This window comes from Hylobates moloch, unplaced genomic scaffold (assembly GCF_009828535.3).
Source record: "Hylobates moloch isolate HMO894 unplaced genomic scaffold, HMol_V3 SCAFFOLD_7, whole genome shotgun sequence".
In the NCBI taxonomy this organism is placed as follows: Eukaryota; Metazoa; Chordata; class Mammalia; order Primates; family Hylobatidae; genus Hylobates; species Hylobates moloch.
In genome coordinates this window covers 117,027,154-117,052,090 of record NW_026652282.1, presented here as the reverse complement: position 1 = coordinate 117,052,090, position 24,937 = coordinate 117,027,154, and the positions used below count along the sequence as shown (strand labels likewise).

The window sequence follows — 24,937 nt, the reverse complement described above, 5'->3', positions numbered from 1 at the left end:
TTCGCCTATTTCAAGTGGTTCTGAAAATGTTTGAGAATGATGAAGATCTCTTGTTATAGACAGTTTTTTTTTTCAGAGCAGTATTTTAAGTGCAAAGAGTTTTTTTGTTGGGGAAATAAGAATCTTCCACATTGTAGTGTAGACAGAGGACAAGTGCTCTTTTGTTCTCGAACATTCTGTTTTTTCAAGTGTATTTTACCCACTTGTGTGACTGAGTCTGAGCCTTTGCTAAGGGTACTACAGCTGGATTATGTAGTGGAACCAGGTCCAGAAAAAGAATTGCTAAAGAATGTAAGTAAACAGGATGTCAGATGTTATCCTTAGCCTATTTCCCTAAACATAGCTTTTTGGCTGCAAAGTAAAATGCCATTCTTCTAGCTTCTGCTTATACACAGTGATGGCTGACAGCAGGCATAATCCTCGTTTGCTTGGCACGTTGTCACCATGCAACTCAACGTGTTTTGCAAGGAATGATCGTGACACACCATCTCTGGGAGATAGTATGAGGACATCCGGCTATTTCTTGGAAGAATTTTCTGTCTACCTTCTTTGAGCCCTGTTGTGCCAGCACATCTCCCCATGAGGCTCAGATCTGTCTGACCTAAGAGCCAGTTGGCATCGTCCTCCTAACAGAAGCCAGATTTTCACTGGGGCTAGACTATTTATTGACAGTGTTTTCCCAGACTGGCCCATGAGTGTCTCATTTCCAAGGTCCCCTGAAGTGCTGGCTCACCTCTGTTTCCCAAAGCACTTGCTTGCTTGTCTCTCCTCCCTCCCCAGCATCCTTTTCACTTTCTTCCCTTATAACTTCTTGCACTCTGTGTGCGTGTGTGTGTGTATGCGTGTGTGCATGTGCGTTTCTTCTTCTTTTTTTTTTTTATCTTAACGAATTTGTTTTGCAGGTTTTGGAAAGGAAAAACCAGCGTTATCCAGGATTGTTACATTAATTCTTATCTGTTTCCACATCTTGGACCGTGATCTCTGTGGTTTTAAAATCCCATATTTTGAGTGGGTTCCGCTGTTGTTTAAGAAAAGTTGCTTTAAACCTTTGCTCTGCAAGCACCCGAAGAGAACTCATAAAAAGGAAGACAACAGCAGATGCAATCGCGGATGTGGCTTAGTCCTTGCAGCTGCCCCGGAGTGCTGTTTGGAGTGTACCGTCCTCAGTAATGAATCCAGAAGAACAAATCGTGACATGGCTTATATCTTTGGGAGTTTTAGATTCCCCTAAGAAGACCATCTGTGATCCGGAGGAGTTTTTAAAGTCCTCGCTGAAAAATGGGGTAGTTCTGTGCAAACTGATCAACAGACTCATGCCCGGCTCTGTGGAAAAGGTAAGGGAAATTTGTAGTCTCTTTGGGATTGCTTATCACCAGAGAGCAGCAATCATGTAACTCTTGAGATTTTTCTATTTCCCAGGCCGTGGGAATCTCCTACTTTAATATTTTTCTAAGAGTTAGACATTCTTTCTTACTGTTTTTGTAGTTTGAAAATGTAAGAAAATGAAATGTTATTCTTTAGTAATTGGCCCCCAAATTGTAGTATAGGGAAAACCTGTGACACCACTGGCAACAGGGGACAAGGAGAACACTCATATCACAAGCTTGCTCTATCGTGGAGATGCATGTTACATCTCCTTGTGTACCGAGGACATGTTTTAAACTTGGGGTACTTATGAGTCTGTGGAAAAATAGAATGATTTATAACAGATCTTGGTGGTGTTTATTGGCAGTTTGACTAAAATCAGTGTAGATTTCCTTTTACAAAAATCCATTGAAGGAGAGACTACATAGCAACTAGGAGAAATAATTCAAAATGTCACATAAAGTTTGTAAAAGCAATAGAAACCAGATATATGTTTCGAATGCAATGTGCGTTCAAAGTGAAACTAACTTTACTCTCTTTAAAACAATTCAAGATTTTTAATAGCTGAAAACCCACGATCACGAGAATAGATAATTTCTAAAGTAGGCACTTTAAGTAAGCTTAAAGGTACAATTTTACTTTACTTTCTTAAGGTCATCATGGACTGTGAGTATAGCACTTTTGCCTTCATGAGCCAGTTTGTATTTTTGTTGAGCAAATAAATTTACTTATAATTTCTTAAACTTGAGAAAGAGTGATTAAATAGTGATAAAATGTAAAGAAATGTGATCAAATGTAGAGAACAGCCAAGGGGAAATATAATTTTATTAAATTATCGGGGGAAGGAGGAGAGAGAGGTACCAGGGATTGCTTCCTTTCTTGAAAGCAAGAACTAAGCTCAAAAAACTTAGTCTCCCTAATTTGCCATCAGCACACTGGAACAGAAGGCATGAGAGAAAGCTTGTAAGTAGACATGGCTTGCCACTAAAGGTTTGGTGACATTTGAAACAAAGATCGACCGTTTAGATTTTTGCATCACTTCCTTCAGTGGTTATTTCTCTTCCTGGATTGACAGCAATGTTGCTCCACACCTTAAGAAGCCTGCTTTCTCTAGTTATCAGCAAATGATGAGTATACTTTGCTTGGCATGGGATGACAATCTCCAGGTGACATTTCACTGTGTTCCTCTAGTTTTGTCTGGATCCCCAAACTGAAGCTGACTGCATCAACAACATCAATGACTTCCTGAAAGGATGTGCAACCCTCCAAGTAGAAGTAAGCCAACCCCGGGTGCCTTCCCTGTTGTCATCGTTTTTTTGCTCTGCTAATCAAGATTGGTAGTAAAAGTACTTGTTTATTTTCACTGTCATTGGCCACTGAGTTAAACAGAGGTAGCAGACTGGTGGTCCCCAGTAATGGATTGCTAGTCTGTCTTTTCCAGAAACCAGTTCCAAGAAAAACAAAACAAAATCAAAACTCAAACAATAATGTCTTTTATATACAGCATCCAAGCCCTGTAAACAGGCTTCCAGTGACAGAGCTTGTGTGGGTGTGTTCCCCTACTAAGGGGAACCAAAAGTGGGCCACTGACTGTTGGAGAGGGTCACTGTAATCCTCCCTAGTTGAGAAAAGAGGAAAGGCCATTATTACTCCTTCCCATTAATACTTTAGAACAGAGGCCTTGAATAGCTGAGAGAACTTGGCTCTGAGGTAGAAATTGTATAGTAAATTTTGTTGCATTATTTTATATTATATGGATCCCTACAGTGTGTATAGGAAGTGTTACTGAAAGGGAGGTGATACTTCTACACGTGCATCAAGTTGCTTAACTTCTCTGTGCTTCAGTATTTTTATCTGTAAAATGGACGTGCTAATAGCCAACTCATGGGATTGCTTTAAGAATCAAATAAGGCCGGGCATGATGGCTCATGCCTTTAATCCTAGGCTGAGGCAGAAGGATTGCTGTAGCCGGGGAGTTCGAGACCAGCCTGGACAGTATGGTGAAATGGTGACTCTACAAAAAATACAAAAATTAGCCAGGCGTGGTGGCTTGTGCCTGTAGTCCCAGCTACTTGGGAGGGTGAGGTGGGAGGATCGCTTGAACCCAAAAGGCGGTGGAGGTTGCAGTGAGCTGTGATCAGCCGAGTGACAGAAAGAGACCTTGTCTCGAAAAAAAAAAAAGAATCAAATAAGATACTGCATAATAATTTAGGGCCAAGAGCTCCAACCTCGTAAGATCTATGAGATAATTTATGTAGAGTCTTTAGCATAGGGCCTGGGACAGAAGAAGTACTCTATATTAATAGACTAGTATTAGTCATATTATCCGTGGACAAATAGTTGTGGTTTAAGCATGGACTGTGGTGCTAAACTTTTTGGGCTCAAATCTCAGTTCTCTCTTACTAGCAGCTTTGTGACCTTGGGCATGTTATTTAACTATGACTCTAGGCCTCAGTCTCCCTACCTACAAAATGGGAATAATAGTGGCACCTAATTCATAGGATTCGTGTGACCTTTTTAAAAAATATTATTTCAATAGTTTGGGAGGAACAGGTAGGTGGTGTTTGGTTACGTGAGTAAGTTATTTAGTGGTGATTTCTGAGATTTTGGTGCATCCATCACTTGAGCAGTGTACATTGTACCCAGTGTAGAGTCTTTTATCCCTCACCCCACTCCCACCCTTCCCCCTGAGTCCCCAGAGCCCATTACATCATTCTTATGCCTTTGCATCCTCATAGCTTAGCTGGCCCTTATAAGTGAGAACATGTTTGGTTTTCCATTCCTGAGTTACTTCCCTTAGAATAATGGTCTCCACCTCCACCCAGGTTGTTGTGAATGCCATTATTTTGTTCCTTCTTATGACTGAGTAGTATTCCATGGTGTGTGTGTGTGTATGTATACATATTATATATATGTATATTACATTTTCTTTATCCACTCTTTGGCTGATGGGCATTTAGGCTGGGTCCATAACTTTGCAATTGCAAATTGTGCTACTATAAATATGTGTGTGCAAGTGTCTTTTTCATATAGTGACTTCTTTTCCTCTGGGTAGACACTCAGTAGTAGGATTGCTGGATCAAATGGTAGTTCTGCTTTTACTTCTTTAAGGAATCTCCATACTTAAGGTTTTCCATAGTGGTTGTATTGTTTACATTCCCACCAGCAGTGTAGAAGTGTTTCCTTTTCACCACATTCATGCCAACATCTAATTTTTTTTGTTTTTTTTAATTGTGGCCATTTCTGCAGGAGTGAGGTGATATCTCATTGTGGTTTGATTTGCATTTCTGATGCTTGGTGATGTTGAGCATTTTTTCATACGTTTCTTGGCCATTTGTATATGTTCTTTGAGAATTGTCTATTCATGTCCTTAGCCCACTTTTTGATGGGATTATTTGTTTTTTGTTTTTGTTTTGTTTTGTTTTTTGAGACTGAGTCTCACTCTGTTGCCCAAGCTGGAATCACTGCAACTCACCTCCTGGTTCACGATCCCTCACCTCTGATACTGGGAAACAGGCCCCCACCATCCTGCTAAATTTGTGTTGTCATAGAGACAGGTTTCACCATGTTGGCCAGGCTGGTCTCAACTCTCCTTGGTCTCCCAAAGTGCTGGGATTACAGGTGTGAGCCACCGCACCCGGCCTATTTGTTTATTTTTATTTTATTTTATTTTATTTTATTTTATTTTATTTTATTTTATTTTATTTTATTTATTTATTTATTTATTTATTTATTTATTTATTTATTTATTTTTGCTGATTTGTTTGAGTTCCTTGTCGATTCTGGATATTAGACCTTTGTCAGATGCATAGTTTGGGAATATTTTCTCCCACATTGTGAGTTGTCTGTTCACTCTACTGATTATTTATTTTGCTGTGCAGAAATTTTTTAGTTTAATTAGGTCCCATCTATTTATCTTTGTTTTTGTTGCCTTTGTTTTTGAGTTCTTGGTCATGAACTCTTTGCCAAAGCCAATACCTAGAAGAGTTTTTCCAATGTTATCTTCTAGAATTTTTATGGTTTCAGGTCTTAGATTTAAGTCCTTGATCCATCTTGAGTTGATTTTTGTAGAGAGGTGAGAGATGAGAGATGAGGTGAGAGATGAGGATCCAGGTTCATTCTCCTACATGTGGCTTGCCAATTATCCCAGCACCATTTGTTGAATAGGGTGTCCTTTCCCCACTTTATGTTTTTGTTTGCTTTGTCAAAGACCATTTGGCTGTAAGTATTGGGCTTTATTTCTGGGTTCTCTATTCTGTCTCATTGGTTTATGTGCCTGTTTTTATACCACTACCATGCTGTTTTGGTAACTACAGGCTTATAGTATAGTTTGAAGTCGGGTAATGTGATGCCTCTAGATTTGTTCTTTTTGTTTAATCTTGCTTTGGCTATGTGTGTTCTTTTTGGGTTTCATATGAATTTTAGGATTTTTTTTCTAGTTCTGTTAAGAATTATTATGGTATTTTGATGGGAATTGCATTGAATTTGTAGATTGTTTTTAGCAGTATGGTCTTTTTCACAATATTGATTCTACCCATCCATGAGCATAGGATGTGTTTCCATTTGTTTGTGTCATCTATGATTTCTTTCAGCAGTGTTTTGTAGTTTTCCTTGTAGAGATCTTTCACCTCCTGGGTTAGGTATATGCCTAAGTATATTATTATTTTTTTTTGCAGCTGTTGTAAAAGGGGTTGAGTTCTTGATTTGATTCTCAGCTTGGTTGCTGTTGGTGTATAGTAGTGTTACTGACATACTGATTTTGTATCCTGAAACTTTACTGAATTCATTTTTCAGATCTAGGAGCTTTTTGGATGAGTCTTTAGGGTTTTCAAGGTATACAATCATATCATCAGCAAACAGTGGGAGTTTGACTTCCTCTTTACCGATTTGGATGCCCCTTATTTCTTTCTTTTGCCTGATTGCTCTGGCTAGTACTTCCAGGACTATGCTGAACAGAAATGGTGAAAGGGGGCATCCTTGTCTAGTTCCAGTTCTCAGGAAGAATGTTTTCATCTTTTCCCTGTTCAATATAATGTTGGCTGTGGGCTTGTCATAGACGGCTTTTATTACCTTAAGGTATGTCCCTTCTATGCTGATTTTGTGGAGAGTTTTGATCATAAAAGGATGCTGGATTTTGTCAAATGCTTTTTCTGCAACTATTGAGATGATCATGTGATTTTTGTTTTTAATTCTGTTTATGTGGTGTATCACATTTATTGACTTGCATGTGTTAAACCAAACCTGCATCCCTGGTATGAAACCCATTTGATCATGGTGTATTATCTTTTTGATATGGTATTGGATTCAGTTAGCTAGTATTTTGTTGAGAATTTTTGCATCTATGTTCATCAGGGGTACTGGTCTGTAGTTTTCCTTTTTTGTTATGTCCTTTTCTGGTTTTGGTTTGAGGATAATACTGGCTTCATAGAATGATTTAGGGAGAATTATCTCTCTCTGTCTTTTGGGATAGTTTTAGTAGGATTGGTACCAATTTTTCTTTGAATGTCTAATAGAATAATGTGACATTTCAATGAATTCATATATGTAAAGGCCCCAGAAGAGTGCCCAGAATGTAGTAAGTATTCTCTGCGTGGTAGGTATTATTATTAGCAATGCTGGTAGCTTTGCCCCAGATAAACTTTGCTTCCTTCACCATTTTTCCTAAAGTTAGCCCTAGGACCAGGGTATATCTGTCTCAGAATATTTTATTCCTTTTTCCCCTACTGCCCAATTTGCGTGCTCTCTCTCAATCTCTGTTTCTTTCTCTCTCTCTTTTCATGTGTGGGGTCTGTGTGTGTGACTTTTGAGGTAGGTGTGATGGGTGACCACTGTATATCCCTTATAGAATAATGTCTACTATGGAATTTTCTTTTTTTTTTCTATTATGGTTCAGACTCTTCAGGAAATTTTATATTTCTCTTTAATACATACTATGATATTTTCTTTTTTATTCCTTTTTTTTTTTTTTTGAGACAGAGTTTTGCTCTGTCACCCAGTCTGGAGTGCAGTGGTGTCATCTCTGCTCACTGCAACCTCTGCCTTCTGGGCTCAAGCGATTCTCATGCCTCAGCTTCTCAAGTAGCTGAGATTACAGGCATGCGCCACCACGCCTGGCTAATTTTTGTATTTTTAGTAGAGACAGAGTTTCACCATGTTGGCCAGGCTGATCTCAAGCTCCTGACTTCAAGTGATCTGTCCACCTTGGCCTCCCAAAATGCTGGAATTACAGGCATGAGCCACCATGCCTGGCCAATACTATGGTTTTTTTTTTTTTTTTTTTTTTTTTCAAATGAAAACATGGTGAAGTTGCCAATGATTTCTGCATTCTAAAGCTGCCAGAAGGTTTACTTAGCTTCTTTACAGTTCTAAGAATACTGGATGATACAGAAACACCTTCCAGGTTAGGCATTGTTCAGGATTTTTCTGATAACTAATGCTTACTCCTTTAAGCACCAAAGCTTAAAATATTCTTCCACTTTGGATAGAAATATTTATTTTTTAAAAAAATTATGTTTATTACTTTTATTTTTTTATGGGACACTTCACAAATTTTTGTGTTATTCTTGTGCAGGGGCCATATGAATATTCTCTGTATCATTCCAATTTTAGTATATGGGCTGCTGAAGTGAGCACAAGACAGAAATATTTCTAAAATGTATGTCTTAATTTTCTCTCTTCTTAAATAAAAGGCACTGGAAACATTTTTATCTCTTTTTGATAATTCATGCTGACCTGAACATTATATGAATATTGTAATGAGGCAATATCTGGCATCGTGGTTAAGCACATGCCTTCTCTAGTTTGAGAGACCTAGATTAGAATCTTGGCTTGGTCAATTACTGGCTGCATAACTCTGGCACAGTTACTTGACCTCTCTATGCTCCTTTTTCCTCATCTGTACAATGAAGACATTAATAATATCTGCTGTATATGATTGTTTTAAGGATCAAATGAGATAATACATCCAAGGCACTTAATATAGCACTGCACATAAGGCATACACAATAGCTGTTTTCTGTGGTATTGTTACTAGGTAATGTTCTCTGCATTGTTGTGTGCAAAATTATTCTTGTAAGGGATATATAGGAGCCATATCGAGGCACTTCTAGAACCCAGAAAGAAGACTAATAAAATCAATACATAAGGAATGAGACCGAAAGCTGAGCTGGGGAGCACGAAGCAGCCAAGAAGACTCATCATCTTTTCTCAAGCTTCCAGGTAGCTGGAAAACAGACCTAAATATAAATATTTGCAAATGTCACTGGATAGAGTCTCTCTCGGGCCCAAAGTGCCTGGCACAGTGCCTGGCATAGGACATACCTAATAGATTTTTGTTGACTCTATAAAACTGTAGATGTACAAAAAGCAAGAAGAGCAGGGATTGACTGTTGCTTAGAACACACTATTATTTATCTAAAGAAAGAATACCGGCTTTAAATTGTCAGCTTGGAAATGCAGAAAAATGGAGCCGCAGATGCAGCACCGTAACGACAAATTGAGTATTGGGCTGTGGGGCATGGTGACCACATTAAAAAAGCTGTTGCCTTCTGGTCCTCTGGGTGGCCAGTTGGCTTCTCCAAGTAACGTCCATCTGTGTGTTCTCATATGGCTACAATGTCTTAGGGTCTTTAGAGGATCACACATTTAGTAACTGATCAGGAAAGTCTGCTGAGACATCTGGGAACAAAGTGCTCTCTGAAGCACCCCACCACTTTCTTGATAGTGTCCTTTGTAACACAATTTTTTTTTGTTGTTGTTGTCTGTTTGTTTGAGACGGAGTCTTGCTCTGTCGCCCAGGCTGGAGTGCAGTGGTGCAATCTTGGCTCATGGCAACTTTGGCCTCTTGGGTTCAAGTGATTCTCATGCCTCAGCCTCCCAAGTAGCTGGAATTACAGGCGCCTGCCACTATGCCTGGCTAATTTTTGTATTTTTAAGTAGAGACGGGGTTTTGCCATGTTGGCCAGGCTCTCCTGGCCTCAAGTGATCCACCTGCCTCAGCCTCCCAAAAGTCTGGGATTACAGGCCTAAGCCACTGTGCCTGGCCCACAAAAATTTATTAATTAGACGTTTTTGTTTTTTACTTTCAATTTTTGTGGGTACATAGCAGGTGTATATATTTGTGGGGTACATGAAATGTTGTGATACAGGCATGCAATGTGTAATAATCCCATCACAGAGAATACCTCAAGCATTTATCCTTTGTGTTACAAACAATTCAATTACACTCTTTAAGTTATTTTAATAAGTACATTATTGACTGTAGTCACCCTGTTGTGCTATCAAATGGGCCTTATTCATTCTTTCTATTTTTTTGTACCCATTAACCATCCCTACCTCCTTCCCCAATACACTTCTCAGCCTCTGGTAACCTGTCTTCTACTCTCTATGTCCATTAGTTCAATTGTTTTTATTTTTAGATCCCACAAATAAGTGAAGACATGTGATGTTTGTCTTTCTGTACCTGGCTTATTTCACTTAACATAATGATCTCTAGTTCCATCCCTGTTGTTGCAAATGACTGATTCTCATTCTTCTTTATGGCTGAATAGTACTCTATTGTGTATACATACCACATTTTCTTTATCCATTCATTTGTTGGTGGACACTTAGGTTGCTTCCAAATCTTAGCTATTTGTGAACAGTACTTCAACAAACATAGGAGCACCATTATCTCTTCCATATACTGATTTCCTTTCTTTTGGGTAACATACCCAGCAGTGGGATTGCTGGATCATATGGTAGCTCAATTTTCAGTTTTTTGAGGCACCTCCAAACTGTCCATAATGATTGTACTAATTTACATTCCCACCAGCAGTGTATGAGAGTTCCCTTTTCTCCACATCCTCTCCAGCATTTGTTATTGCCTGTCCAAAAGTTTTTAATTTTGATGAAGTCAAATTCATCTCTTTTGTTGCTTGTGCTTTTGGTGTCATATCTAAGAAACTCTTTCATAATCAAATGTCTTGAAGAATTTTTTTCCTGTTTTCTTCTAAGAATAATATAGTTTTACCTCTTACATTAAGGTCTTTGATCTATTTTGAGTTAATTTTTGTATATGGTAGGAGGTAGGGGTCCAAATTCATTCTTTTGCATATGCACATCCAGTTGTTTCAGTATCATTTGTTGAAAAGACAACATTAACCAATTCCTCCATTGAACTGATTAATGTAGCTATGTAGTAAGTTTTAAAGGCAGAAGGTATGAGTCCTTCAACTTTGTTCTTCATTTTCAAAATCACTTTGGCCATTCTGGATCCCTCGCATGTCCATATGAATTTTAGAATCAGCTTGTCAATTTCTGCAAAAAGGGCCAGCTGAGATTTTGATAGTGATTGTGTTCAATCTGTAGATTGCTTTGGAGAGTGTTGCCATCTTAATAATATTAAATGTTTGAATCCATGAACATGGGATGTAGTTCCACTTATTTGTCTTTAATTTCATTCAGCAATATTTTGTACTTTTCAGTGTACATGTCTTGTACCTCCTTGGTTCAATTTATTCCAAAGGATTTTATTATTTTTGGTGTTATCAAAAATAGGATTGTTTTCTTGATTTGGTATTTAAATTGTTCACTGCAAGTGTATATAAATATAATTATTTTTTTGAGACAAGGTCTTACTCTGTTGCCCAGGCTGGAGTGCAGTGGTGTGATTACAGCTCACTGCAGTCTCAAACTCCTGGGCTCAGGTGATTGTCCTACCTCAGCCACCTGAGTAGCTGTGACCACAGGTGTGGAGCACCATGCTTGGCTAATTTTTGTATTTTTTATAGATACAGGGTTTCACCATGTAGCCCAGGCTAGTCGTGAGCTCCTGAGCTCAAATGATCCACCTGTCTTGGCCTCCCAAAGTGCTGGGATTACAGGTGTGAGCCATGGTGCCTGCCCTATTGCTTTTTTAATATTCATCTTGTATTCTTCACTTTGATGAACTTATTCATTAGTTGGAATAGTTTTTAGTGGATTCCCATATGGTTTTCTTATACAAGAGTATGCCATTGGTGAATAGAGATAGTTTTACTTCTTCCTTTCCAATCTGGATGCCGTTTATTTCATTTTCTTCCCTAATTTTTCTGGCTGGAACCTCTGGTACAATGTTTAATAGAAGTGATGAGAGCAGACAGTCTTTCACCGTTGAGTATGATGTTAGATGTGGGTTTTTGGTAAATGGCCTTTATCAGATTGAGAAGGTTTCTTTATATTCTGAGTTTGTTATAAGTGTTTTGTTTTGTTTATTATCATGAAAAGAGTTGGATTTTGTCAAATGCTTTTTCTACGTCTGTTAAAATGACCACTGGTTTTTGTTTGTTATTATATTTGTATGCTGTATTACATCAATTGATTTTCATATATTAAATCAATCTTGCATTCCTGGGATAAAACCCAGTAGATCATGTTATATATGCACATAGAAATTTGTGCACATCAGTGATTATTCTTGAAGGATCTTTCTTTATAGAAATTGGATTACTGTGTAAAATTATGATAATGTCAAATTGCCCTACAAAAATGTTATACCAAGTTACACTCTCACCAATAGTGTACACAGTGTCTTCTTCCTGTCTCTGGCAACACTGGGTATTATTTGTCTTTAATGTTTGCTAAACTGATGGATGAAAATGGCATTTCATTTATTGCTGTAATTTGTATTTCATGATTACTAATGAGTTTGGACATCCTCTTATCCCTTTATAGTCTATTTGTATTTCCTTTTTGTGAACCAAATATATCTTTCTTACTTTCTTACAGAATGGAGAAAGCAGGGAAAATACTCAGGTCCCAAGTGAAAAGTTTCCAGAATATATGGAAGAATCCTCCTGTCTAGGTAGAGGGTCACTGATGTCTCTCAACAACACAAGTTCTAGCAATGGCAGTTTTATTCTTGTGTTGCCCCTGAAGTCGGTGAGAGTTGGGGACACCTACAATTCTTCCGATCAGTCAAGAATGGCCTGGGTAGTACCTCTTTGATTGCATTGTCCTGGCTACAACTACATGATCGACTGGTCTCTGAAAGCTCTAAACCTGTGGTTTTCCTGTTAGCCAACCCTTTCCTCTGCCTTATCCCCAGAAGGTAATCTGCCTTTGTCCTCTTCCACCGTTACTACCAACCCATTGCCAGGGACACCCTACCATCTCCTATTCTGCTCCTGAGCCAAGTTGATTATTTATTTATTTATTTTTATTTATTTTTGAGATGGAGTCTCGCTCTGTCACCCAGCTGGAGTGCAGTGGCATGATCTAGGCTCACTGCAGACTCCACCTCCCGGTTTAAAGTGATTCTCGTGCCTCAGCCTCCCAAGTAGCTGGGATTACAGGTGCCCGCCATCATGCCCAGCAAATTTTTGTATTTTTAGTAGAGACGGGGTTTCGAGGCTGGTCTTGAATTCCTGACCTCAAGTGATCCATCTGCATCTGCCTCCCGAAGTGCCGGGATTACAGGCGTGAGCCACCGCACGCAGCCCCAAGTTTATTTTTTTTTTTTAAGATATTTTATTCTGGAAGGATTTCACTGAATGTATATGAGGTTCAATTAGTACTTATTTCACTTTCTTTCTTCCTCCTTCCCTCTCTTCCTCCTCTCTTTCTCCCTCTCTTACTCTCTCTCCCTCTCTTTCTCTTTCTCCCTCTCTCTCTTTCTTTCTTTCCAGTACCAGCTGGTAGCAGTATGTTTTTTTCTCTGCCCCCACCCCCTCATTCCCTCCTGTCTCCCTGAGTCACTCCATCTGCCTTGTCACCGGAACAGCATGGGTGCCCTCCCCAAAGTGAGGCTTGTGGGATGGACGATTTGCCATTTCCCAGGGGCTGCTCTGCAGGGAAGCAGTTCTGAAAGTAAGGCAGCTCTACTAATGATCATGAGTCAAGACTAAATATCTAGCAGCGCGGTGCCTCCTGGGAGGAGTTAGGCACAAGGCCCGGCCTAACCACTACAATTACCAGTAGTTGTAATGGGTATCAGCAGATCTTCCTTCAAGCCCTGACCCTGCCACTTGTGTGAAGTCAGGATCTCCTTTTCCAGGTCTCAGTTGAGTCATCTGTAAAATGAGGAGACTAGAGTAGGGGTTGGGTAATGTCTAATGGTTGTAATGTCTGTTTTTAACTGGCCCATTTCCATCAGTTTCCGCTAGGCAAAGCTTTGCATATTTAGCTGCTCAGTTGGAACTAGTAGGAAGACCAAAGAGGATTTTGGCAAGTTCTTTTCTTCTGTTGTGCAAATCTGACATGCTTAATGGAATTTCCAAGAGTTACATTAAATGTCACCCATGAGTCTGGCCATCCTAATGTTTTACAGAGTGCATTGTATTTCTGTAAATATTAGACATTGAGTAAGATTTTAAATATTTCCCATCTATCATGAACGTTTTCGTTCGCTCTCAAAGAGACTATTTGATTTGGGGCCTGTTATCAGAGAGGCCGGGAAGGGCATCTAGGATAGTTGGAGGAAGGGTGGTATGTGAAGGGCCTCTGGAGAGCCAACGCTTCTCGGGTGTCTCAGCGGCTCACCATAGAGTTTGGGGGTTCTGAGTTGCATCTGGGGGTGAGGGAGGAAGCAGGCCACCAGAAAGGGCTAGTCCATGAGTCCGGGAATCCCGCCCGAAGCTCTGGCAGTGACCCGCAGCATGCCAGGCACCGGCAGCCCTCGGGCAGGGGCTGAAGCGGGCGGCAGCAGCATGCGCAGTGTGGCCGCCGCGGGTACACCGCGGCTTTTGCTGCTGCCACAGCTACCAGGGCTGCTGCTGCTGCTGCTGCTGCTGCTGCTCTGCCTGCGCCGCTGTCACTTCCAGTTCCTACTTCTGCGATCCAGGTCCGGGTCACTGCTTACCCGCTGCTGGCCCAGTGCCTCCAGGCCGCTTTCCCTCCGCTGCTCGGCTCCGGCTGCGGGCAGGAGGGGACCAGCGCGGGCAGCTGAGCGTGGTCTGGAGAAGCCTCGCGGGCTGGCTCCCCCGGCAGTCGCTCCCCTCCAGTCGCCACCCCGCGCACCCTCGCCCGGCTCGCAGCCAGCGCACCCAGCGGGGCGCGCCTCCGGCACCCCCAGTTCGGCCCCGCGATCCTCCGCCCGCCGAGCGGCACGGCTATGGCAACAAGAACTTGAGGACAAGACTCTGACTTCCCTTTAGATTAAAAAGCAATCCCTGGGCTGGAGAGGTTGCGGGCGCGGCACAGAGTTTGGAGACGGGCGCCCCCTCCTCGCCCGCGTCCAGGCGCAAAGTTGCAGCAGCCCCTCCCCGCTGGGACGAGCCTAGCCCAGCTCTCCAGTTTCGCCCTGGTGGCGGCCGCGCTCAGGGCAGGGTCCCAGCTCCGGCTGGGTTGATCGGTTCCCGCAGCCTTGGCACAGGCTTGCCCGCCCGCTCGCCGGCCCCGTGACTCGGGAGGGCGAGCGGCTTCCAGGAGGCGGCGGCGGCGCGGCTGGAGTGAGGGAGCAGCCGGAGGACAGGCGGGCAGCGGCCGAGCCAGGTGACCTGCCTGGGGGCAAAAGGGTCAGGGGAAGGGGAGCGCGCGAGGGCCCGGGGGTGGGTGCCGAAGGACCCCCTTTGGAGAGGAACCGCCCTTCTTCCCCACTGCCGTGGCTCGCAGCCCCAGCTGCGGGGTCCGTTCTCTGCCAGGGCCTCACAGTTCGCTGAGATCCAGGGTGCCGGGAAGGGGGAGATGGGGGCCAAGGGCGCAGAGCGAGGACGCGCCAAACTTAGGGGCGAGTTGTCCAGCTCAGGCCGCAAGGTTTGCATCCGACTGGATTCTTTCCTTCCCCCAGAACCAGAGCAGGAGTCAACAGTACCATTTTTAATACTAATGTGATGCCCTCCCAACCCCGAGCATCCATACATTTGGAGATGTTTTCTGCGTTAAGTACAGAGATCTGTCGCAGGAATGGTTTGTGGATGGAAAAGACCTGTATTCTACAAGGTGTTCCAAAGTGCCTGTAGTTAATTTCAAGTTTTCATTTTCCAGTCATTTAGGAACCCAACAGGTATTTGAGCTATTTCATTTCTTAGCTCTGCAGCGGAGAGCCCTCAAGTTTATCTCTGCCTCTTCAAAGGTTTTATATTTTCATTTTTGATTTGTTATTGTTTTTGGATAGAGGGGTAACTCACATGATATTTTTCCCTTTTCTTAATGTGTAGTGGGAGTAAAAATACAGTAAATGAATATATTTTCCTCTGCAATTATGTATATTTTGGTCAATAAAAACTTCGCATAACCCCCCCCCAAAAAAAACCTTACAAAATAGGATAAATTTCAGTTGATGTTCTGTAAAGTATTAATAATTTTAAAGGCAAGATTCAAAGGTTCAAACTGTTTTTTTTAAAACTTATATTTGCCTGGAAAACTCATAGTGTCCTTGGACTTCCTATCTTAATTTTGACATTGACCATGGTAAGAGGATCTCTGATGACATCATTTGCTCCAGCCACAGTCTGGAATTCTGTGACTGAGAGCACCTCTCTCCAAAACGTAAGGCCTGGGCCTGCCCTTGTGCTTCAGCTGAGGCATTTCCAAGGATTTCTCTTCAGCAAAGTATTATGCTACATGCCAGGCAATGCTGCAGTCCCTTCTTACATAATAAGCCAGCTTCAGGCCGGTGTACGCTTTGGGTGTGCTTAGAGCAGTTAAAACAAGGGAGTGTTCTGTCTTAGTCTGGGTGCCGGGGCAGATGATTGGAGTTTTGAACAAAGTAAATTTCCAGCTACTATTCTCATATTGCATTTCTTTGGTGCTTAATTTTTTAAATGCCTTCTACTTATCTGAAACTCCCCGTGCCCTTGTAAAGGATGTAGGAGAGATGGCATTACTTTCACTTGACAAAGAAACAGAAAAGTTTAGTTAATCGAAGTCATACAGCTTATCACTGGTAGGATCAAAACTCTAACCTGGATCTCCTGCTTTCAGCCTAGGTTTTTTCTTTGTTCGTTTGTTTTTACTAAAATGTGACATTTTATACAAAGGTGTTTTATTTGGCACATTTTATGGATGGTATGTCTTCCAAGCTACTAATTTTTTCTATTCTTTTTGCCTACTCACATCTCAGCCTTGTCTGTGCTTGTGTGGGGCTGGTGCTGTTCTTAGGGGTAAGGACAGGAGCAGAGTTTTTCAAAGGATGGTCTGTGGTTTCTATTTACCTACAGTCTGCCTCTTCTCTACTCACATTCAGGGATAGCAGGTGCTGAATAAAGTGAGTAGCCAGGGCCCAGAAATTTCTGATATTCATTTGACATCATTAGTCCAAGTATAATATTACTTCAATCTTTACTAAGAAACTCATTCAGGAGAGGAAATTGAAGAGTATGAGTTTTGTTCTTTTATAGCAATCTGTTTATCACTGTGCTTAGGACCGTAGATGCGAAGGAGGAAAAGGAGTTGAGTATCTACCATTTCTCAGGCACCTCCTATGTTCCAGGCACTATGCTAGGTGCTTTAAGTTTATTATCATATGTAGCTCTTGCAACACTCCTGGGAGGTAGGTGGCATTGTACTCATTATACCCTGGTGGAAACTAAGGTTTGGAGATGATCCAGACTGATGCCTCACACTGCCAGTGCAAAGAAGAACCGGAATGTAATCATTGATGTACCTGACTCCAGAACTCATTCCCTTTGCCTTGTGCTAGGCTGTTGCCCCCAAAGCTATTGATAAATACAGGAACACCTAGCTCCTTTGTTTTCAGACATGGCTGTACATTGGAGTCACTTGGGATGCTTTTTAAAAATACAAATTTTGGAGTCTTATAACCCAGAGATTTTGAGTTAATTGGTCCTCAATGAGGCCCAGCCACTGGTATTCCTTTTTTAAAAAAATGCTTAAATCAACTTTATATTTACATTCAGGAAATTGCACAAATCCTAAGTATATCGTTTGGTGAATCTTCACAAACTGACACACTCATACAGTCTGCACCCTTATTAAGAAACAGAACAGGATCGGTGCCCAGAAGCTATCCTCGTGCCCCTTCCCAGTCACTGTGCCTTGCCATGGGGCACTACTATCATGACTATCCACCACTATCGTAGTAGATTCCCTGCCTTCCCGCCTGTTTTGGTACTCTATATGAGCGGACTCATACAGTATGTACTCGTTTGTATGAGGTTTCTTTCACTCAGCTTAATATTTGTACAAGTCATCCATGTTGTTGCAGCTAGTAGTGGTTCACTTTTTTTCTTGCATATAATATTTCATTGTATGGATATACCATGTTTTATTTTTCTATTCACTTGTTGATGGACATCTACATTGTTTCCAGTTTTTGTTTGCTGTGAACAATGCTGCTGTGAAGATCTTCGTGAGTGTCTCCTGGAGAATATATACACCCATTTCTGTTGGGTTTATGCATTACAGTGGCACTGCTAGGTCATAGGGTCTGCATGTGTTCAGCTTTAGTAGGTACTGTCCAGCCATTTCCCAAATCAGACAAGCCTCGTGATTTTTTTTTTTTTTTGAAAGCTCTGCAAGTGATTCTAATGTGTATCCAGAGTTGAGAACCATTTCCTTGGTTTATCCAGACTTCAGCAACCTAGTGACCTCAAGTGTCTGCCACTAAGCTGAGAACCATACAGAAGGAGATCCCAACTTTCTTCTCAGGCTGGAATCTTCTGGACAGTCTTCTCAGCAAAATTGGGCAGCTTACACTCATTTTCCCATAATCCCTTGTGCCAAGCTACCTTTATACTGCTCGTCCACCCTTGCTTTGGTTTATTTGTGAACACATCTGCTGGTCTCAGAACTTTTCAGAGGTAGGAACTGGAGCCTGATCATCTTTATTTTGTTTCTTTATTTATTTTGAGACAGAGTCTCGCTCTGTTGCCCAGGCTGGAGTGCAGTGGTGTGATCTCTGCTCACTGCAACCTCTGCCTCCTAGGTACAAGCGATTCTCCTGCCTCAGCTTCCTGAGTAGCTGGGATTACAGGCGCATACCACCACGCCCGGCTAATTTTTGTATTTTTCGTAGAGATGGGGTTTCACCATATTGGCCAGGCTGGTCTTGAACTCCTGACCTCAAGTGATCCACCCGACTTGGCCTCCCAAACTGCTAGGATTACAGGCATAAGCTACCGTGCCTGGCCCTGATCATCTTTATAACCCTAGCACCCAGTATAGGACATGGCACAGAGCAAGTGCTTAGGAAGGGTTTGTTAGATGAAAGATTGATAGAGTGACTGAGTACTCAGAGAAGATCTGGGCTGCAAAGGAGACATCCCATCTTTGTACTAAGAATTATGTACTTTATTCATAGGACACTGCTTCAGGCCCTTGCTCAAAGCCTAATTGCTTTTACTTATCTCAGCATGTTAGCATTATGGGTAAACTGGTTGCTCACCCTGAAACTGATTTGAAATAGCAGATTAAATGAGATGGGGTAAGGTATGTGAAAGCACATTGTAAACTGGAAAATAGTATCTAAATAGAAAGTTGTGATAAAGGGAAATGAGGGGCTGCTCTAGATTAGGTACACTGGCAATGGCAGAAACTCTATATATCTATGTACAACGTGGAATAACTGAAATCAACAGCATGTCAGCAAAGGAGACAGAAAAACTATAAATAGCAGACCCCCAAACACATAACTCTCTGGGGACTTTTGATGTGGTGTCAGGCATGCTGTGTGGTCTAGTCGCTAGAATATGTTCCTTTTCCTGCCTTGGTCTGGGTTTGATTCCTGGTTAGGGCAGCCTTTTTTTCTTGAGAAGTAGTATACCAGTGCAGGGACTATGAGCTTGAGCTTTGGACATGGACTGACCTGGTTGGCCACTTATTAGGTATATGCTAACGTCCTAGGAGGTAGTAGTAATACCACTTATTAAGTATATGCTTCTGGCTGGGCACAGTGGCTCACGCCTATAATCCTAGCACTTTGGGAAGCTGAGGCAGGCAGATCACTTGAGGTCAGGAGTTCAAGACCAGCCTGACCAATATGATGAAACCCCATCTCTATTAAAAATACAAAAATTAGCCAGGCATGGTGGCGCAAGCCTGTAATTGTAGCTACTTGGGAGGCTGAGGCAGGAGAATCGCTTGAACCTGGGAGGTGGAGGTTGCAGTGAGCCAAGATTGTGCCACTGCACTGCAGCCTGGATGACAGAGAGAGACTCTGGTTAAAAAAAAAAAAATTATATGCCTCTTCCTAGGGTTAAATGAAAGAAAGCAAGTAAAGCACTTAGCACCGTCCTTGGCACTGAGTGAACTCTCAATAAAAGCTAGTTCCTAATAGGAATTTTAATATATCCCAGTAGATCAGTGTTCTGGGATATATTAGATAAAAAACATTGCGTTATTTTTAAAAAAGTTCACTTAGTTCAGTTATGGTAAGCTAACTCTGTTTAAGAAGTGAGTCATTGATTTTTAGAAAGATTTCCTTTTGAAGATTTAACATTTAAAAAAATTGGAACGGCAGGCTGGCATGGTGGCACACGCCTGTAATCCCAGCACTTTGGGAGGCTGAGGCCGGAGGATCACCTGAGGTCAGGAGTTCAAGACCAGCCTGGCCAACATGGTGAAACCCCATCTCCACAAAAGTACCCAAATTAGCTGAGCATGATGGCGGGTGCCTGTAATCCCAGCTACTCAGGAGGCTGAGGTGGGAGAATTGCTTGAACCCGGGAGGTGGAGGTTGCAGTGAGCTGAGATGCTGAGATCATGCCATTGCACTCCAGCCTAGGTGACAAGAGCTAAACTCCGTTTCAAAAAAAAAAAAAAAAAAAAAAAAGAAGGGTAAACTGTGGGCTTTCCAAGGGTTCTGAGGTTTTACTAGTTACATTTGGAATTTAGACAGGGCTAAAACTTGAAGTAGGAAAAAAAAATCCAGCCATTTTCTCTCTCAGTTCTATGCTCTATTCAGCAGAGACCACTTGTTTTTGGGAAAATGTTTTTAAAAATAAAGTCAAAGGTAAAAACCTCACATATTTTCTAATACTTAACACATCTCTAGAAGGCAAAACAAAGTTGAATATTTCTGGGCGTCTTAGATGAATAGTGATGTCAGACTTGGCCTCTGTTCTCCATGCTTAACAGCAGAAATTAATCCTTCAACATTATTAGCATCTTTCACTCACTATTAAAGTGCTTTCGTTTCTGAGTTTAAGTCTGTGCTTTTCATCATAGAAAAAATTCAAATTTAGATTACAGTGTGTTGAAATGTGTTTAAAATAATTTAGATATTATATTTAATTGGTTTTTTATATTTTATTTGGAAGGCTACATAAAGACAGTTTAAATTTCCGTGGTATTGCAGCCCAGTGATATCCACGGAACAGAGATTGGAATTTTTAACTACAGTTTCAGACAATATATATGCAATCCGAAGAGTTTTAGGAACTCCTTGTAAGAGTTCTTGTTCTTTCCCTAGCTTATTGTTTTGCTGTTGTTCTCAATGCTTAGCATGGTCAATTTTTAACTGCTGAAAACAATTTGTGTATGGTTTCCTTTATAACAGCTCAGGACTAGAAATATATTTGGGGATCCAGTTGTAAAGAGGAACTGGAGAAGACAAAGCAGCTGAATTCTTCAGAGACTATGAATTATTCAGTTGTTAACCACAGTAACTTCTTGAGCTACCATTTTGTGTTCTAATAATAGAAACAGTTTGGATGGATTCCTCCGGGTATTGAAAAATCAGATCTTTTCATTCTTTTCTAGTCTATGCATAAACTAGAAGAATGTGAGAAAAGACTATTTTCAGTTGCTCATGTTTACCTGGATGAACTAGTTTAATTTTTGTCTTTTAAAACAGACATATTTATTTTAAAATTAAAATTGCTTGAAATTTTAAAATACACTCCAAAGCAAGATGATCGTTTAAGTTAAACAATACAATGAATGGTCTTTTATTTTTGGTGATGATTGCCAAAAACCTCTTGCCTTCAGGAAATAAGCAATAAACCTGATGAATTGGGCATAGTTGAGGGGGAAAATAAAAATCAATGGCTTCTATTTAAAAAACACAGTATGTAATATCTAAAGAAGAAAGGCATTGTGTCTGAATTGGGGTGAATATACCAAACATATACCAAAAGGAATGCATTTTGTTAGAAAATTTGATTAATTATTAGAATCTTCCTGACTGGAGATGTAAATTATCTTGTTTTAAATCTAACTCACTCTAATTTGGTTTTAATGTTGACTGTAATCCAGGCTGTTTCTGGGGACAACAGAACACAATATACCTCTTTATTCAAACCACACAATCTTGGCCAGCTATCCCCTACTCCAGCCCCATTCTAACTTGGTCTTATTGTTATCATTGAGGTGGCCCTCAAGGATCAGTCTGAGAGGTGATGTGATGTTGCCAGCACAGCATAAGGTATGCAGAGCGATTGCTGATGATATTTGGGGTTGGTACCGAGAGGAAATGCAGAGTTGGGCCTTTGAATTGCAAATGAGGAAGTGTGAAGGCACTTGCCAGTTTCTTAGGGCCCTCCCTTTACCAGTTTTTTAGAGGGGGTTGTGTATGTCCACTTAGTCCAGAAGCTACTCTGTATCTGCATTTCAACATGGGCAATGGCACTTCCTCTGCTGTCAGCTGGAAGAAAGACCTATGACACTAGATATCTGTCCAATTAGCTTCAGGCTTTGTCATACCCTGGCAAACTGGGCCTTATCACACAAAGAGATGTATGGGCTTAGAGATGTAGATCATCCAAAACAGCATGTAGTCACATATCATTTCTATTGGACTTCTGGCAGATTTACCTTCCTAATTAAGTTCTACTTAGGCAAATCTGGTAAAATCCAAGCTTTATACTTTCTTGGGGACTTGAATATTATTCCAGAGATCAGACATGTCAATTGAGTGAGTGAATAGGGCAACAGGGAAAATAAGGAATTAAATTAAGGTGAGATAAAATGCAGCAGTTTGCAAAGCAGCAAGTGAAACTATTATTAAGGACTTGTCTCACCCTCAACAATAACAAAGATGTTTCCCTACTTCTTGGAAGCATGGGCGTTATTTTAAGAGGCTTTTTTTTTTTTTTGGCAGAGTCTTGCTCTGTTGCCCAGGCTGGAGTGCAGTGGTGCGATTTTGGCTCACTGTAACCTCCGCCTCTTGGGTTCAAGCGATTCTCCTGCCTCAGCCTTCCAAGTAGCTGGGATTACAGTCACGTGCCACTATGCCCGGCTAATTTTTTGTATTTTTTAGTAGAGCTGGGCTTTCACTATGTCGCTCAGGCTGGTCTTGAACTCTTGATCTCAAGTGATCCGCCCCCCTTGGCCTCCCAAAGTGCTGGGATTACAGGTGTGAGCCACCGCGCCGGCCTTAAGAGGCATCTTTAAGGTGTCAAACTCTTATCATTTATGAAAAGCCCTGCCTGTGAAGCAGGCCTGAGCACTAATTTGTATGTTCTTCATGAGGAGGTCTCCAGCAAAAGAGAGGTATGTACTAATAATTTCTGAGAAATGTATGCAAATCAGGAGACTGCAGTCTTTCACTAACAAAAGAAGTTTAACAACTTTTTTTGTGAGAATATACATTGTGATGGTGGAAATAAGCATTTACACTGTTTGTATAACCACTTTGCATTCTCTGAAGAAGGACTGGTATTTGGGAGTGTGTTGTGTATTGAGGCAAATCTTGATTCAAGATTAAAAAATCACCTTCAAGTAGAGACAACAGAATAGAAAATGGTCTTAGGGCTAATGTACGTGTGGGTGACTTCATTTGCCAGATTTTATATAGTGTTCTTTTTATTTCTCATCTTAAAACAAATTTATGTATTACTGCCTGGCATAGACACCAGGTGTTCAATAAATATTTGTTGAATGGATAATGAATGGGTATTTGAATGGAAATGAACTTTTAAAATTTCATTTTGGATAGCTTGTGTATTTAAAGAGTCTACATGTAGATGGTCAGGAGTTGACTTTTATTCATAAAAATGACTCTTTAATGGGTAAAAATGAGGACAGAAAGAAAGCTGGGTTTCCCCTAAGATAACATTACTTTATGCCAAGCTAGAGTACTTGTTTCAAGTTTTTTAAAAATTAAAAAAAGAAAATTAAAGGTGTGAGATACTAGCTCCTGTGATGTCATATAGAAGCCTTTTTCTACTTTTCCAGTCTCTAGGCTACTTCTTATTTCTTCTATTACCGAAACTCTCTTGCTTTCACTGGGCTTTCAAGGTGTGAGCTCTTCATGTGAGGATTCTCTAACTGTGATTTTCTCCAAAGTGATCTCAGGCAGTAACTTCACTTCTTTTTGGTGAGGTAAATGCTTTGTCAGCATTTTAAAATCATATTCTTCAAAAAAAAAATAACAATTTATTTTTGGCTGGGCGCAGTTATACATGGATTTTCAACTGCATGGGGGCTCAGTGCCCTTAATCCCCATGTTGTTCAAGAGTCAACTGTAGCCAGGTGCGGTGGCTCACGCCTGTAATCCCAGCACTTTGGGAGGCCGAGGCGGGCGGATCACAAGGTCAGGAGATCAAGACCATCCTGGCTAACACGGTGAGACCCCGTCTCTACTAAAAATACAAAAAAATTAGCCGGGTATGGTGGCCGGCACCTGTAGTCCCAGCTACTCAGGAGGCTGAGGCAGGAGAATGGTGTGAACCCGGGAGGCGGAGCTTGCAGTGAGCCGAAAAAAAAAAAAAAAAAAAAAAATGTATTTTTACCAGGTGATGGAAAATATATGAGCCTTGATTTATCAAATTCTACTTGAAAAATTTGCCTTTTCTTCCTCTCTTTCCTTCTGGGAAAGGCATGCCCAAAGGGCAGGTGCTTCTGGTGGAAGAAATACCTGCTTGAATTTCAGATTGGGAGAGAAAATTGACACTTAGCAAGAACTTGTTCAATGTCTGTAAAGTGAGCACCATGCCTGGCACTGTGGGCTCCTGCCTATTGGACAGAGGCAGCATGTGTGTGTGACAGAGTGGAATTTAACAGCATTTAGCAGTGTATGGTTAGGTGTCCAAGTTAGTGGTTCCAGAATCTAGAGCCTAAATGCAAGAGGAATTCAGAAATAGGGAAGCCTGTTGTGTACTGAGGCGTAGTGTTTGGGGAAAACACCATGGAAGGGAGTGATTGGATTGGGCCCTGAAGGATAGCTAGCATTCAGATGATTGAGGGAACTTTCTGAAGGAGAAGTAGAAATGTCAGAGAGAGGCACAGTGAAGAAAGAAGATTCTGGAGCATATAAGGAGATGATGGTGAGAAACGATGGGCCTGCTAAGGTCTATCTTCGAGATGCTTGAGAAGAAATTATTTTCAATTTAAATTTTGAGATGGCATCTTTCTCTGTCACCCGGACTAGAGTGCGACAGGCTAGAGTGTGACAGGTTAGATTGCCGAGGCTAGTGGCGCGATCTCGACTCACTGCAACCTCCGCCTCCTGTTTTCAAGCGATTGTCCTGCCTCAGCCTCCCCACTAGCTGGGATTACAGGCGTGTGCCACCACACCCAGTTAATTTTTGTATTTTTAGTAGAGACTGCCATGTTGGCCAGTCTGGCCTTAAACTTAAACCAGACGGCCATGCTGGCCTTAAACTCCTCACCTCAAGGGATTAGCCCACTTCAGCCTCCCAAAGTGCTGGGACTACAGACATGAACCACTGCGTCTGGCCTTGAGAAGTAATTTGAATGCTAGTCTGAAGAGGGT

At 41.3% G+C, this 24,937-nt stretch overlaps 1 protein-coding gene and 1 non-coding gene across 4 annotated transcripts in view; one reads left to right on the top strand and one right to left on the bottom strand.

The window, feature by feature from the left end:
* Positions 1–1,020: 1,020 nt before the first annotated feature.
* ARHGEF6 (Rac/Cdc42 guanine nucleotide exchange factor 6) overlaps positions 1,021–24,937 on the top strand; it is a 117,256-nt gene continuing 93,339 nt past the window's right edge. The window contains exons 1-2 of one of the 3 annotated variants that reach the window (XM_032757723.2): positions 1,021–1,334; positions 2,557–2,640. In XM_032757723.2, the coding sequence (XP_032613614.1) occupies positions 1,170–1,334; positions 2,557–2,640 (249 nt within the window). In that variant the 5' untranslated portion in view covers positions 1,021–1,169. The remainder of the gene's footprint in view (positions 1,335–2,556; positions 2,641–24,937) is intronic. The other 2 variants (XM_032757724.2, XM_032757725.2) reach the window with 2 other exon arrangements.
* LOC116812316 (U6 spliceosomal RNA) lies at positions 7,892–7,998 on the bottom strand. The gene has a single exon (XR_004370628.1). It is a non-coding gene; the product is annotated as a U6 spliceosomal RNA (small nuclear RNA).